The sequence below is a fragment of the Notothenia coriiceps genome, unplaced genomic scaffold, assembly GCF_000735185.1.
Source record: "Notothenia coriiceps isolate Sejong01 unplaced genomic scaffold, NC01 NC01_scaffold00018999, whole genome shotgun sequence".
Taxonomy (NCBI): domain Eukaryota; kingdom Metazoa; phylum Chordata; class Actinopteri; order Perciformes; family Nototheniidae; genus Notothenia; species Notothenia coriiceps.
The window spans coordinates 2,719,297-2,731,495 of record NW_011351700.1 but is presented as its reverse complement, the minus strand read 5'-3'; the positions used below and the strand labels follow the sequence as shown (position 1 = coordinate 2,731,495).

Genomic DNA, 12,199 nt, shown 5'->3' with positions numbered 1-12,199 from the left:
CTAATGACCACAGTGGGCATTCCACTTACGCAGGAATTTTGAGTTGAACAATTACAGGAATATTATGTCTTTGTGTTCTAATAATGTAAACATATTTTAGTAAATTGTTACCACAGACATTTGCATAACGCATTTATTTCATTAGTTATCCTACCTTTAAGAAGAACATTCTGGGAACCAAAATAAAAGCTTCTGCTGAACATGTTTTAAAAATAGTAGGGCATAATGTTCTGACAATGTTATCAAAAACATATTAGGAAGGTTATCGCCAAACATTTTAAGAATGTTTTTAGAGAACGTTATCCTACCTTTCAGAAGAATATTCTGGGAACCAAACAAAAACTTCCCGGTGAAAACGTTTTAAGAACAATGAATGTAACATTCTCAGAATGTTTTTAGAACAAAACATTTCTAGCTGGGTAACTATTTCTTGTGTTGTTGCTCTTTTTCTTAATGTTTGGCTGTGTTAGAAAAGTTTTGACTGACAGTTCTGATCATTTACATTGAATTTACTGAAACAGAATAGGCTACACATATAACATAACAGCTGTCTATATTTATAACAGCATAAAGAAACAGTAAAACATAGTGGAAACACTTTCTTGAAAAGCACACAGCTTTCCAACAACATATTCCAGTTAACGTGTTTCATTTAGCCAACAGTAAAAATCCTTTGATATTGCTGAATGATAATCATATATTTATGTTAGTGCTACTGCCGAAAAGATTAATCAAAATGTTGAGATGGAATCCGGTCACAGAGCCATAACATCCTTAGAAATGAGAAACGTTCTCATTCCGCTTGCCAAATTTTAAAATCAATTATTGAAAAACCAACCAATCCTGTAGCCTGTGCACATAAGACTCTCAAATGCATTAACCTGCTAAGCCCCAAGCCTGTTTTTCAGGCATCAGGCTCGAAAATGACATTCCCAGAACAAATTACCATTTCTTCACTTCTAAAAGGGGAAAATTAATAATCTGTTTTCTCAAAGCAATGATAAACCTGAGTTGGGTTTAGAAAAGTCAGAATCAATATAGAAGTGTTTTATTTTAAAGTAAATTCAGATTGAACATAAAACATTTTAAATGATAGTGTCCGTCCAAAAAAACCACATTACTTAGTGAAAACCACCCTTGAATGATGGGATAGTAGACTAAAAGCTTTAAGAATCCAAACTATAACATATAATAACTACCCTGTATCAAGATTGATGCAAAAAAAGTGACATTTGACCTTTTTAGAGAGGTTTAGCAAAATAAAAATCACCTTTGGGTGTATTTGGGTGTATTTGACGTTTCTCTGGAACGCATTGGTCGATTTTGGTGATTGACACCTGTTTTCAACAGTTAAAGCCAATAGAATCGAAGGGGAGGTTCCACATACACACACGTTACCATTTAGGAGTGAGAGTGACGCGCACGCTGTCAAAAGCTATGTTATGCACTGAAAACTGAAAACTGAAACCTAGGCTCAAACTAGTAAATATGAAGATGGATTATCAGTAATCATTTCAAAGGGACACAGACACATTGGATTAACCATTGGATTAACCTTCAGCAGCGTTGTTATCGTTTTAATGCCATTGAACACAACTTTTGATCAGAACAACAGCAAAGGTAAGAATATCTCTGTGTTTGACCCGTAAAGCTACGTTGTGTGATGTCTGAGTTTGCTTCCCCTGTCGCGAGTTCTGGTTGCTCACTGATGATACTTATATTTCTGGAATCTGTGGAATCTCAGTTTGCTAATCGATATCTTGTTTGTGCAGATCCGATAAGTAATGAGGGTATTTTACCGAGAGTTCTGTGCTAAGTGCCTTCGCATTTTTTCGCTCAGGGCTAATTCAGAGCCTTTGTTATTACCCTTGTGTTTCATTTAGCTAAAAATGTTCATATTGTCAGTTAGCTGAGTTTCTTCCCGTTAAGTGGATATGACACATTCATAGTTTTTTAAATGGTAAGAAGCCCTCAGACGCTGTTTCTTGCAAGATGTTGCGTTTTGCACCCGCCTGCGGGGGCATGGGGCTTAACAGTTAATAGCAGGGAGATAAGAGAGAAAGAGTCTGGGCCTAGACATTTTACGATGAGCATTTCAGTTCATACAAATGCTTCCTTATTTCAGATTAATCACACACAGACCGCGGTATATAAACACTTAAATATTGTTTCTTAAAAGTATAAATGCATAATTGCTTTACTTACCATACATGTAAAATGTATTTACATGCCTTAATAAATACACCTTCATAGTTGACATGGGTAAATATCTACATTTTTGTAATGTACTGAATTTATGTATTTCCGCGTTTATATGTTAATGAAGTAGATCATCACTAGAGCTCACACATCACAAAAACACCTCTGACCCTACCTCACATTTTTTTCGAAGGGGACTGTAACCGCTTTCTCGACGCCTTTTGTCTGACCATTGAAGTTTCTCCTTTGAGAAATCAAACAGAAAAGATACGTTGTCGGCAGGATTCGAACCTGCGCGGGAAGATCCCAATGGATTTCTAGTCCATCGCCTTAACCACTCGGCCACGACAACTTCATACTATATACAGGTTGCGCCCTAACGCTAATTCTAACAATTCCTTCCATTTCTTAACAACATCCTAACAAAGTCCTAACAATTCCTAACACTTTACCGACCCAAGTCCTAACAGGTCCTAACAGACCAATGACAGGGCAGTGTATCGCCACGTGCCATTGAAACTGATGGTACCCGCCCATTCCATCTCCAACAGCGTTGACAAGGAAATAACAGAAGAAAAAGTGGTATTTTCAAGCAAATTATGATAAACATGTATGAATATCAGCGTTATTGTAAGGGACACGTCGCTTGCAACGCGGAAGATGTTAGGATTACACGTACTAAAATCGTTCATTAACGATGTAGTAGCGGACAATGTTGTGTTATAATAAATACAGTGGCTCTGTCCAAGGTGATGCCGTGACGTGATTGACTATGTCCATTGTGAACTCGCGGCGTGATTGGCTTAGGTCCATCTTCAATGGACAGCAATTATCATGATTGGATTATAGATTGCAGATCGGGCAGCCGGTGCCATATAAATAGTAGGCTACAACTTGATACCATGGATGTCATAAAGTTGGAAGATAAACGTAGTGATAAAACGTTTTACTTCGAGTTGCTGAGTGATACAAAAACTGGAAACAATCATGCACAATCGCTTCTAGAATTATTGCCTGTGGTGAAAAACTGCTGTTAAAGGGACCACAGCACCATCTAGTGGCGGTGTTTGGAAACATGTTGCTGATTAACATTCAGTGACGTTTCTCTTTATGTGCACTCCACATTAAAACGTTGGTTAAAACAGCGACAACTGAACACAATATGTCGAGGCCAAGATAAAACATGAATGTATATAGAATGATATCTTAACCAGTTTTGCTGCTCTCATTATTTTTGATGAAGCTATTTCCTGTTGGGTTTGTGGGGTTTTGGAAACTGTGTGTCAAAATGGATACGAAGAAACACTGGTGGAGGTGATATGAAGAGCCTTTGCTTGGTTCGCATATCTGTAACAATATAAACAGTATTAGATTTCTGCAATTACAGTGTTATTTAAGTTAAAGTAGTAGTTTTAGAAGTACTCAATGCAGAAAAAACGTCCTAATATAGTATGTAAACAAATAAATCATAATGTAGTAGGCCTATGTTGAATAAAACCAAATATAATATTAAGATAAGATGTCAAAAAAAGTATGCCAGAAAAACATAGTATAACAAAACATATCATAAAAGGTGACAGTAGGCTATAGTATGTCCAACAAATCTGAAAAACGACTTAGTATGTCAGAAATATGTTAAAGTCCCAGTATGATAAAGTCACAGTATCATAAACATGTATACATATTGTATTTAGAAAATATCATCAAAAAGTCCTATTTTATAAAATCATAGTATGTCAAACAAAAGTAAAAGTCATAGTATAGTATGGCAAAAATATGATGAAAAAAGTACAATATGAGTGTTAGACATGTTTCGATTTGACTTCTGGGTAGCTTGCAATTCCACCGACCTTGAAACACGCAGCCGTCTCGTTCACCATGCTGTGTGGATGTCTGCCTCTATGCTGCACCATTGACATTCAAATCCACCCATCATGTGTGTTTATGATTAAAATGTTAACAATATCACAAGATTCTCTATCATCTCACTCTATCACATACTGTTGATCTCAAAGTGCACAAGTTTGTTGCATTTAACTTTGAAATGCAACATTTATCTTGAATTTATCCTTAATAATTCCTGTGCTTATTTATCGGAGAGCCCTCATTTTTAAAAATGTTCACTTGCACCAATGAATAATACTGGTAAATAATTGTGACCTCAATATTTATCAAAATCATTTTGATGATCATTTTGGCCATAATCGTGCAAGATAATGTGTATTAAGTGACCTTTACATGCTTTTCCCTCTTTCATAAAGCGAGATTGCAAGGAGACAGCAACTGAAATGGCATGGAAATATTTGGACATTTGAAAAGGTGTGTATATTGTAATCCTCGCATCCCATAACAAAATAAAAAAAACATAATCTCTAAACAAAAGTAATACGCATTCAAAACATGAGTACTTACAGCCACAGGCCAGGATACAGGGGACCCTGCCACTGTTTTCTAATTTATAAACCGTTGTGTTATTTGAGTGTACATATGGTGCCAGCGTACACGAAAAAGGATCAAAATAGAATAATAGAAATACAATTCATATAGATCCAAACCACATCCCACACTGTTCTGTGTTTATTAACTTCTATCTATTAACTAAAGTGGCCCCTTGGCTAAGCAAAGTGAGTTTTGAGGTGCCATCGCTTAAATGTTTATAGCACAAACATCTGTACAGTATTTCATTTTACATTCTGTTTAATCTTTTTCTATTTCACAACTTATTCCTGCATTTGACATACTTTTATGTGACTAGCACTATTTTAATTCTTAATTTCTTGTCTTAAATATACTGTATGCTCTAATCATGTACCTGTTGTTAATATGACAATAAAGCTTCTGAACATTGAATTTAGAAAAATAAGAAAAAACCTGTTACCAGTAAAATTGCTAATAGCCTTCTGTGTTAAAATAATTGTAAAATAAGAACAATGAGCGACACAGCATGTTACATTTCGTGATATAAATTATTTATTTACATTTACAGAAAAAATGACCCCATCAAGACAATGTAGTAATAACTATTGGAAATAGAACCCAAGATACAGAAGCTGGCGTTGCCGCCCAACAGAGAGCTCTATAGTAACATTGTGCCCTCTGTCAAAGGTCTCCTATAACACAAGGTGCAAGGCATCACGTGTAGTCCCCCCCCCACCCCCACCCCCTACCGGACCGACAACACACACCTCAGCTAGAGGCCCCCCCGTAGCCCTCCCTTACCTCGCCCTCACACACTTACACATAATCTCCCACCCACGAAACCCATCTCCGCATCGCCCCACAGACCAGCCCAACGATCTTACCCCCACCCCCGTCTCGCATCCGTTTCGTCNGTGTGCTCAGGCTGAGTTCCGCGTGTCTCGCTGTCTCGCAGACCCCACACCAGTGAGCCAGCTCACAGTGTCCGCTCCTCGCAGCAGCGAACCTCGCAACGTCCCGTCGAGTGTGTGTGTGTGAGGAAGTCCGCGGATTGGTCCAAACGTAACGGCTTCGCAGACGTTACGTTACGTCACTATACCCGAAATACGTCACAGAACCCAGGAAGTAAACGAAAAAGAGAAATGTCCAACGAGGCGTTCTGGGGCAGCATAGACAGGTCTTCTCTGTGTTAGAGTTTTACTCCTACAGGGTGTACTCTGAGGGTTTGTGACTCTGCAGACCGTTCACATGCAGACAAACCTTCATAACACACAAGGGGACGGGTAAGAACCGGAAAGGCATGACATGGGACCTTTAATTACATTTCAAAGCCTCTTTACTTTTACTTGACTAAAGAAGTTTAGTCAGTACTTCTACTTTTACCAGAGTATTTTTAAACACGAGTATCTGTACTTCTACTTGAGTAAAGGGTGTGTGTACTTCTACTTGAGTACAGGATGTGTGTACTTCTACTTGAGTAAAGGATGTGTGTACTTCTACTTGAGTACAGGATGTGTGTACTTCTACTTGAGTACAGGATGTGTGTACTTCTACTTGAGTAAAGGATGTGTGTACTTCTACTTGAGTACAGGATGTACTTTTGCCATCTCTGCACTGTGGAGATATCAGTGTGTAACTCACCCCTCCCTCTCTCTGATTGGCCAGCAGCTCGTCCCTCAGCCTCCTCAGAGCCGACACCACTTCCTGTTTCAATCCGGCGCCTCGGCATCCATTCTGCCCCGCTCCCTTTGAAACCTGACGGAAAGTGAAGGTAACTTTAGTTTAGTTACTGCAGCACGGAATACGTGGAGACGAAAGTCACAAGGAGAGGATTCATCCTTCATGTCCAACAGTGTGTTCGTGCTTCAGTTTGTAGCAGATCTGAAGAAATGCTGTCCCCGTTCTGAGATATTCACGGGTATGAGGCGTAAGGAAACACGAATAAATAATGCCTGAACTTACATAGAGGCAGAGGCAGACAGTTATTAAACCCCCAAAGCGGTAATGGGTACGAGTTCTGCTTTAAGGTATTATTAGGAAGTTTTAAAGAATGCCAGATTTAGCCAAAAGTCTCATTTGTTATCTGTAGTTTTACAGACGGCTTTAAAGCTCTAATGAAAAAGCGTCGCTGCAGACCAGCCTGATGTTCCTGCACATCTTTCAAATTGAGCGGCTGCTATTTTCTTGTGCAATCCCTAAAATATGTGTTATATAATCACCTCTTTCTCCTCGTCCTCCTCGCTGTCGCTGTTGTTGACGAAGCACAGCTGCAGGTTTTTGTGGTGCTGAAATCTGAAAACAGGAAACAAACAAGGACTAATACTATAATCTATTATCGTCATCCTCTATTATTATTATTATTATTATTATTATTACTAGCAGATAAATTAATTTCCATTTTTTCATTTTTTTATTGAAATTGAAAATATTCTCCTGAATTTCTAAATTATTTTATTTATTCGTCTTTTTCTGTAGTTTTTGAAACTTCAAAATGTAGTTATGTTGAAATAAATTCACAAATGTATTATTATTATTATAATATATTTTAACAGGTTAAGGAATGATATAAAAACATGTGAATAAAATCATAAAAACAAAGGTTATTAATAATAACAAAACAAGTTATTTTTTTAAACGTTAATATTACTTTTGTCTTCCAGGAAAACCTTGTAGAATAAATGAAAATAAAAATATGATTAAAAGAATAAAATATAAATTAATTAAAATATGTTGTTGTCGCTGTTGTTGTGTTACCGTGACGACACGACAGCGACGCGGCACTTCCTTAAGTCTTCCTCGTCTTCCTCCCAAACGTCTCTCCACTCGCCCTCCTCCGGCCTCTGCAGGTAAACAACAATAACAACATTATCATTTAATTGATTTATTACAATATTAGGACGAAAAATATGAAAAATGGTAAAGAATATTGTGAAATCATTCAATTTAGATTATATGTTTATATTTAGTCTGTGTAAAATTAAATAAATACAGAATATTAATAATAAAACAAAACAAGAACACCTGGATTAACAACATAATAAGATATTTAATGTAGAAAAAGGAGGAAGAAGTTAATATTTATAAAGTCCTGTCCACTTTTAATATTTTATAATCATAGATGTAAAGACAATGTAATCACATTAAAATATTCAATATTAAAAATATCCTCCAATAATGAACTCAAATCAGTTTTTCTCTGTCTGGCGAAACAGCTATAAAAACTACATTACCCATGATCCTCTGCTGCGCTTAATAGTGAATCAGAGCGATGGGGAATTCATGCTAAAACATAAAAGTCTGCATGACGTTCCAGACATTGCATTTTCAATAAGCAACGCTGACAGGAAGTCGTCTGCGAGGACACCGAGCATTGTGGGAAATGTAGTCTTTAGAGCAATAACACCACTAACAGAAACCGAGGCCGTTTCTCAATGTCGAGTAAAGCTGCTGCAGAGCCACTATTTCAAGTATACTACGTCATCGAGTGGCGCCGAATGCTGGGCATTTAAACGGTCCTTCGGCGCCACTCGATGACGTAGTATACTTGAAATAGTGGCTGTCAATGGATTTAACTTCTGTTAGACAGCTATATGCCATACATTTTTGCATACATTCACAGTAAATATTTATTCAGTATGACAGCTGTCTAACAGAAGTTAAATCCATTTCTCACTTATTCTGACAATGTACTTAACCCCAAATAAAAGAACCCCATAAAAAGAGTTGTTAAATAATAGTGAAGTCTCGTTGTAATTACCAATAACTCTTCGAGGTTTTCTTTTTCAGCTTTGCCAAAAAAGCCACTGTGTCAAGTGTCCATCCTGGTTTTGCCGTCCGGAGTTGTCCAACTATTGGCGACTGTTATCTCGCACATGCGCAGTAACAGATCTGGCAGGGGACGGATCGGTAGTGACGATGACAGATGGCTCTGCAGCAGCTTTACTCGACATTGAGAACGGCCCCTGACTCTCTTGGTCACTCACCTTTGACCTTCTCGCTTCCTCTCCTGCATGCTCCAGCTCTGCTATTCGCTGGCTCAAATCCTCCCAGTGCATGATGGGAAGTTCCCTGGTGGTCTTATGGATATTGCCGGCGATATGATGAGGGATCTTCTCCTCCTCTTTCCTCCTCCTCCTGCTTCTTCCTCCTCCTTCTGCCTCCGCCGTTCTCTTTCTCTCCTCCATCCTCCTCTCTGGACACGAGAACAAAAAATCTAAACGAGAACATAGTGACCATCACCTGTGTAACTCTCACGCTCCTATTGGCTAGCGCAGCCAACACATTGTGCAATGATAGGCTAAGGGCGGGACATCCTAACGGTGAACTAATCTAAAACAGAGCCCATTTTTTTAAATCCCATTCTGTTAGAAAATAAAGTAAAAGCTATTTCCCTAAAATAATGTAATATCTCGTTTATATAAACTAAACAGCGTGATAATATTACTTTTATTTTCTATGTCAGAGATACTTTAATAAAGTAATTTTTAAGCATAGAAAATGCATAATAATAGTTTCTTAGAATTTTCAAGTGACTATTTCTCTACCTTTTTTCTTATGGTTAAGTCTGGTTTTCCTGTGTTAACAGCTGCATTAACACACACCTCAGATCTGGTCTCAAAACTGTTTAAACTTCAAAACAGGAGCTTTTTTAACTCTGGGTTAAAGTGGTTAAACTTCCCCCGCATGTTGTTTACCAGGAGCGGGTAGTCTCGGAGGGTTTTCCCCGTCTTCTGCAGTCACATCCACTCGCCTGGATCCCCCCGACATGTCGCTGTTTTTCTTCCCCGGGGAATAGCGTCCCTTCGCCGGCCTCTCTGCCTGGCGCTCACCGCTGCCTGGGAAAATTCGCGGAGGTTTAATTTTTAACATGAAATAAAAAGGAGTTAAAGTTGTTTAAAGAAGTTAAACTCCGTGCTGAAGGAGCCGGACCTTCTCCTCTCCTCCCCCTTCCTCCCCCTTCCTTCCACCCCCTCTTTAACCTCTTTCTCTCCCCGAGTGACGGGAGCTTCAAATCGGGTAAGAAACTGGGCAGCACCCGGGAAGGGGAAGCCTGTATGGAAGACCATTCCTGCCAATATTATTAAAAAGGAAAAGAAAGATTACAGTGTAAAATGTTGAATTAATTAATAATAAAAAGTATGTTTTTAAAAAAAAATTATTGACATAATATCTCAAAATAATAACTTTGATCCTGAATAATGAGTAAATCTCCCCAAAATAAAGAGTAAAACTGATACTCTCAAAATAGAATGACTTAGTATGTAATCAGAATGGACTTATAACAACTTTAAGAATTAAATCAAAATAAAAATATTTGTCCGAGAATACCTTATCTATCAGGACAGCATAATGACGTTAAAATCTTAAAACGATGTCTTAATATCTTGAAAAATGACAATACATAGTTTTGTTAAATAAAGACTTAATTTGCAGGTTCATTGTGTAATTTAAATCGATACAATTCAGAGTTAATTATTTGAAATATTTCTGTGTTATTATCTCATCATACAGAACTGTTTTTTTTTTGGCGTATTTTTTTTTATGCACAGAAGACTTCGGGCGGAACAAATCATTTACTGGAAAGAAACTGTTTTATTTTTTATAATTTTTTCCATGTTGGTTTGTGTCTGTGTGTTTAGTGAATAGCAGTGAAGGGTTACGAGAGACTGGGGGTCCATTTCAAATTTTTTTGGAGATGACGATTCAGAGAGATGAGAGGATTTGGGAATCTGGAGAACAGGCGAGTTTAGGGTTTTAGCCTGTCACAACAACAAAGAACTCCTTTAAGTATAATCAAAATATAAACACTAAGAGACGGTGTGTGCGTACTTTAACTTGGAGTTCGGATGTAGTATAATCAAAAACAAATTTCTGAATGTCGTGTGTGTGCGTATGTGTGTGTGGGTGTGTGTTGTGTGTGTGTGTGTGTGTGTGTGGTGTGTGTGTGTGTTGTGTCTGTGTGTGTGTGTGTGTGTGTGTTGGTGTGTGTGTGTGTCTGGTGTTGTGTGTGTGTGTGGTGTGTGTGTCCGTGTGTGTGCTGTGTGTGTGTGGTGCTGTCTGTGTGTTTGTGTGTGTGTGTGTTGTGTGTGTTTTCATGTAATTAAAAAAATGTAACTTTTTAAAAACTAAAACCTATCATTATTTTTGGCAACTCCTTGATTTGAGGAAGTGAAAAATGGTTTCTGTATAAGTATTTTTACTTTTTTGTCACAAAATGTTTGCAAATAAAAATGTTCTGTCAATATCTAACATAGAAAATTGATTTCATTTTATCTGAACCTGTTGTTTTTAGACAAATTCCTTCTATATTAGAGTTCATTTACATTCATCTTCTAACTGGTTATTATCCCCACAGCTGGTCCATAATACATTTTTTCATAACCAATTTATAACAAAAAGTGCTTTGTGATAATATGAATCATAATCCAACCTTTCTTCTATCGGACATTCAAAACCAAACAGAGTGCTGTACTTTCATCTTTATATATTGATAAACAAATCAAATAGACATAAACAAATGAAAACGACAGTGACAATGTTAAACTGATACATCAAGATGGCAGTCGCTCTCTTTTCCTCCGTTTGCTCGCTTCGCGAACCGTTGAGAAAAGTTCAACTTTTTCAATCTTAGACGAAGCGCCAGCCAATCAAATCATATGCCAGGTACAAGCTCTAGGGGCCCCAAATCAATAACCGCGTGCTTGTGGTTCCGGGGCGGGACATTAATTGTTCATTGGTTGTTGTCGCACGCCAGGGGACACGCCCACCGGCAAGGGCGCGGACGCTGCTTGTGGGTACCCGTGTGGACGGCATCCTTTAAATGGCCACCGACTGTAAACTCAAATACCACACAATATAAACCCCTTATTTAAAAGCACTGGCATGTCTAGGGATAAGGGGTGTAACAGTAAATATTAGTATATCTTACAACAATGTTTATTTATATATTTACAATAGTCTCTTATGATGAACCACTTGTTTTTAATGCTACACATCACCCTAAGGATAAAATAAACTCATTACTTGTATTATTATTGTCTTTTTAAATCCTTTTTCAGTGTTTAATCATTTGTTTCTTGTCCATCTGTCGATGATTATAATCATATAATGAATAGTAATAGATGATGTAGCAATAATAAACACAACCATGTTATGAAAGATTTAATTACTAGAGGGGATGATAACTTCACCAGTAAATAGATTAGCTTCTTATTATTAATTACTCCAGCAAAATCAGACCATGTTGTATTCCACAGCGAATGCGGGTATAAGCGACCAGTTTTAAGGAAAAGGAACGATCCATAAACATTCATCTGTTTATCATTTAATTATTACCTAATAATCATTCCATGTACTGTGTGCCAGGACGTCTCTTGCAATTATTTCTATTATATGTGTATTATAATTTGCACATCTCCAAAACATTCTCTTGGCACTTTTTATTTGTTTTGATGTCTTATATATATATATCTGCTGCGGTGGTTGGAGAAGACCGGTGTTCAGTTTTTCGATTGACGAGATCTACACTGTACTGCTGAGCACACTGATAAAGAAACCTTCTTCTATGCGCGCTCGAGACGAG

General features: G+C 37.6%; 1 protein-coding gene and 1 non-coding gene across 2 annotated transcripts in view; both read right to left on the bottom strand.

The window, feature by feature from the left end:
- Window positions 1–2,469: 2,469 nt before the first annotated feature.
- Window positions 2,470–2,551, bottom strand: trnas-aga (transfer RNA serine (anticodon AGA)). Its single transcript has one exon. It is a non-coding gene; the product is annotated as a tRNA-Ser (tRNA).
- Window positions 2,552–6,258: 3,707 nt separating this feature from the next.
- The window catches only part of LOC104951497 (ribosomal biogenesis protein LAS1L), a gene marked incomplete at its 3' end in the record, with an annotated part of 14,410 nt that continues 8,469 nt past the window's right edge, over window positions 6,259–12,199 (bottom strand). Inside the window, exons 3-5 of the mRNA XM_010778159.1 lie at window positions 7,372–7,457; window positions 6,837–6,909; window positions 6,259–6,372 (exon numbers count right to left, since the gene is read on the bottom strand). Coding sequence (XP_010776461.1) covers window positions 6,259–6,372; window positions 6,837–6,909; window positions 7,372–7,457 — 273 coding nt within the window. The remainder of the gene's footprint in view (window positions 6,373–6,836; window positions 6,910–7,371; window positions 7,458–12,199) is intronic.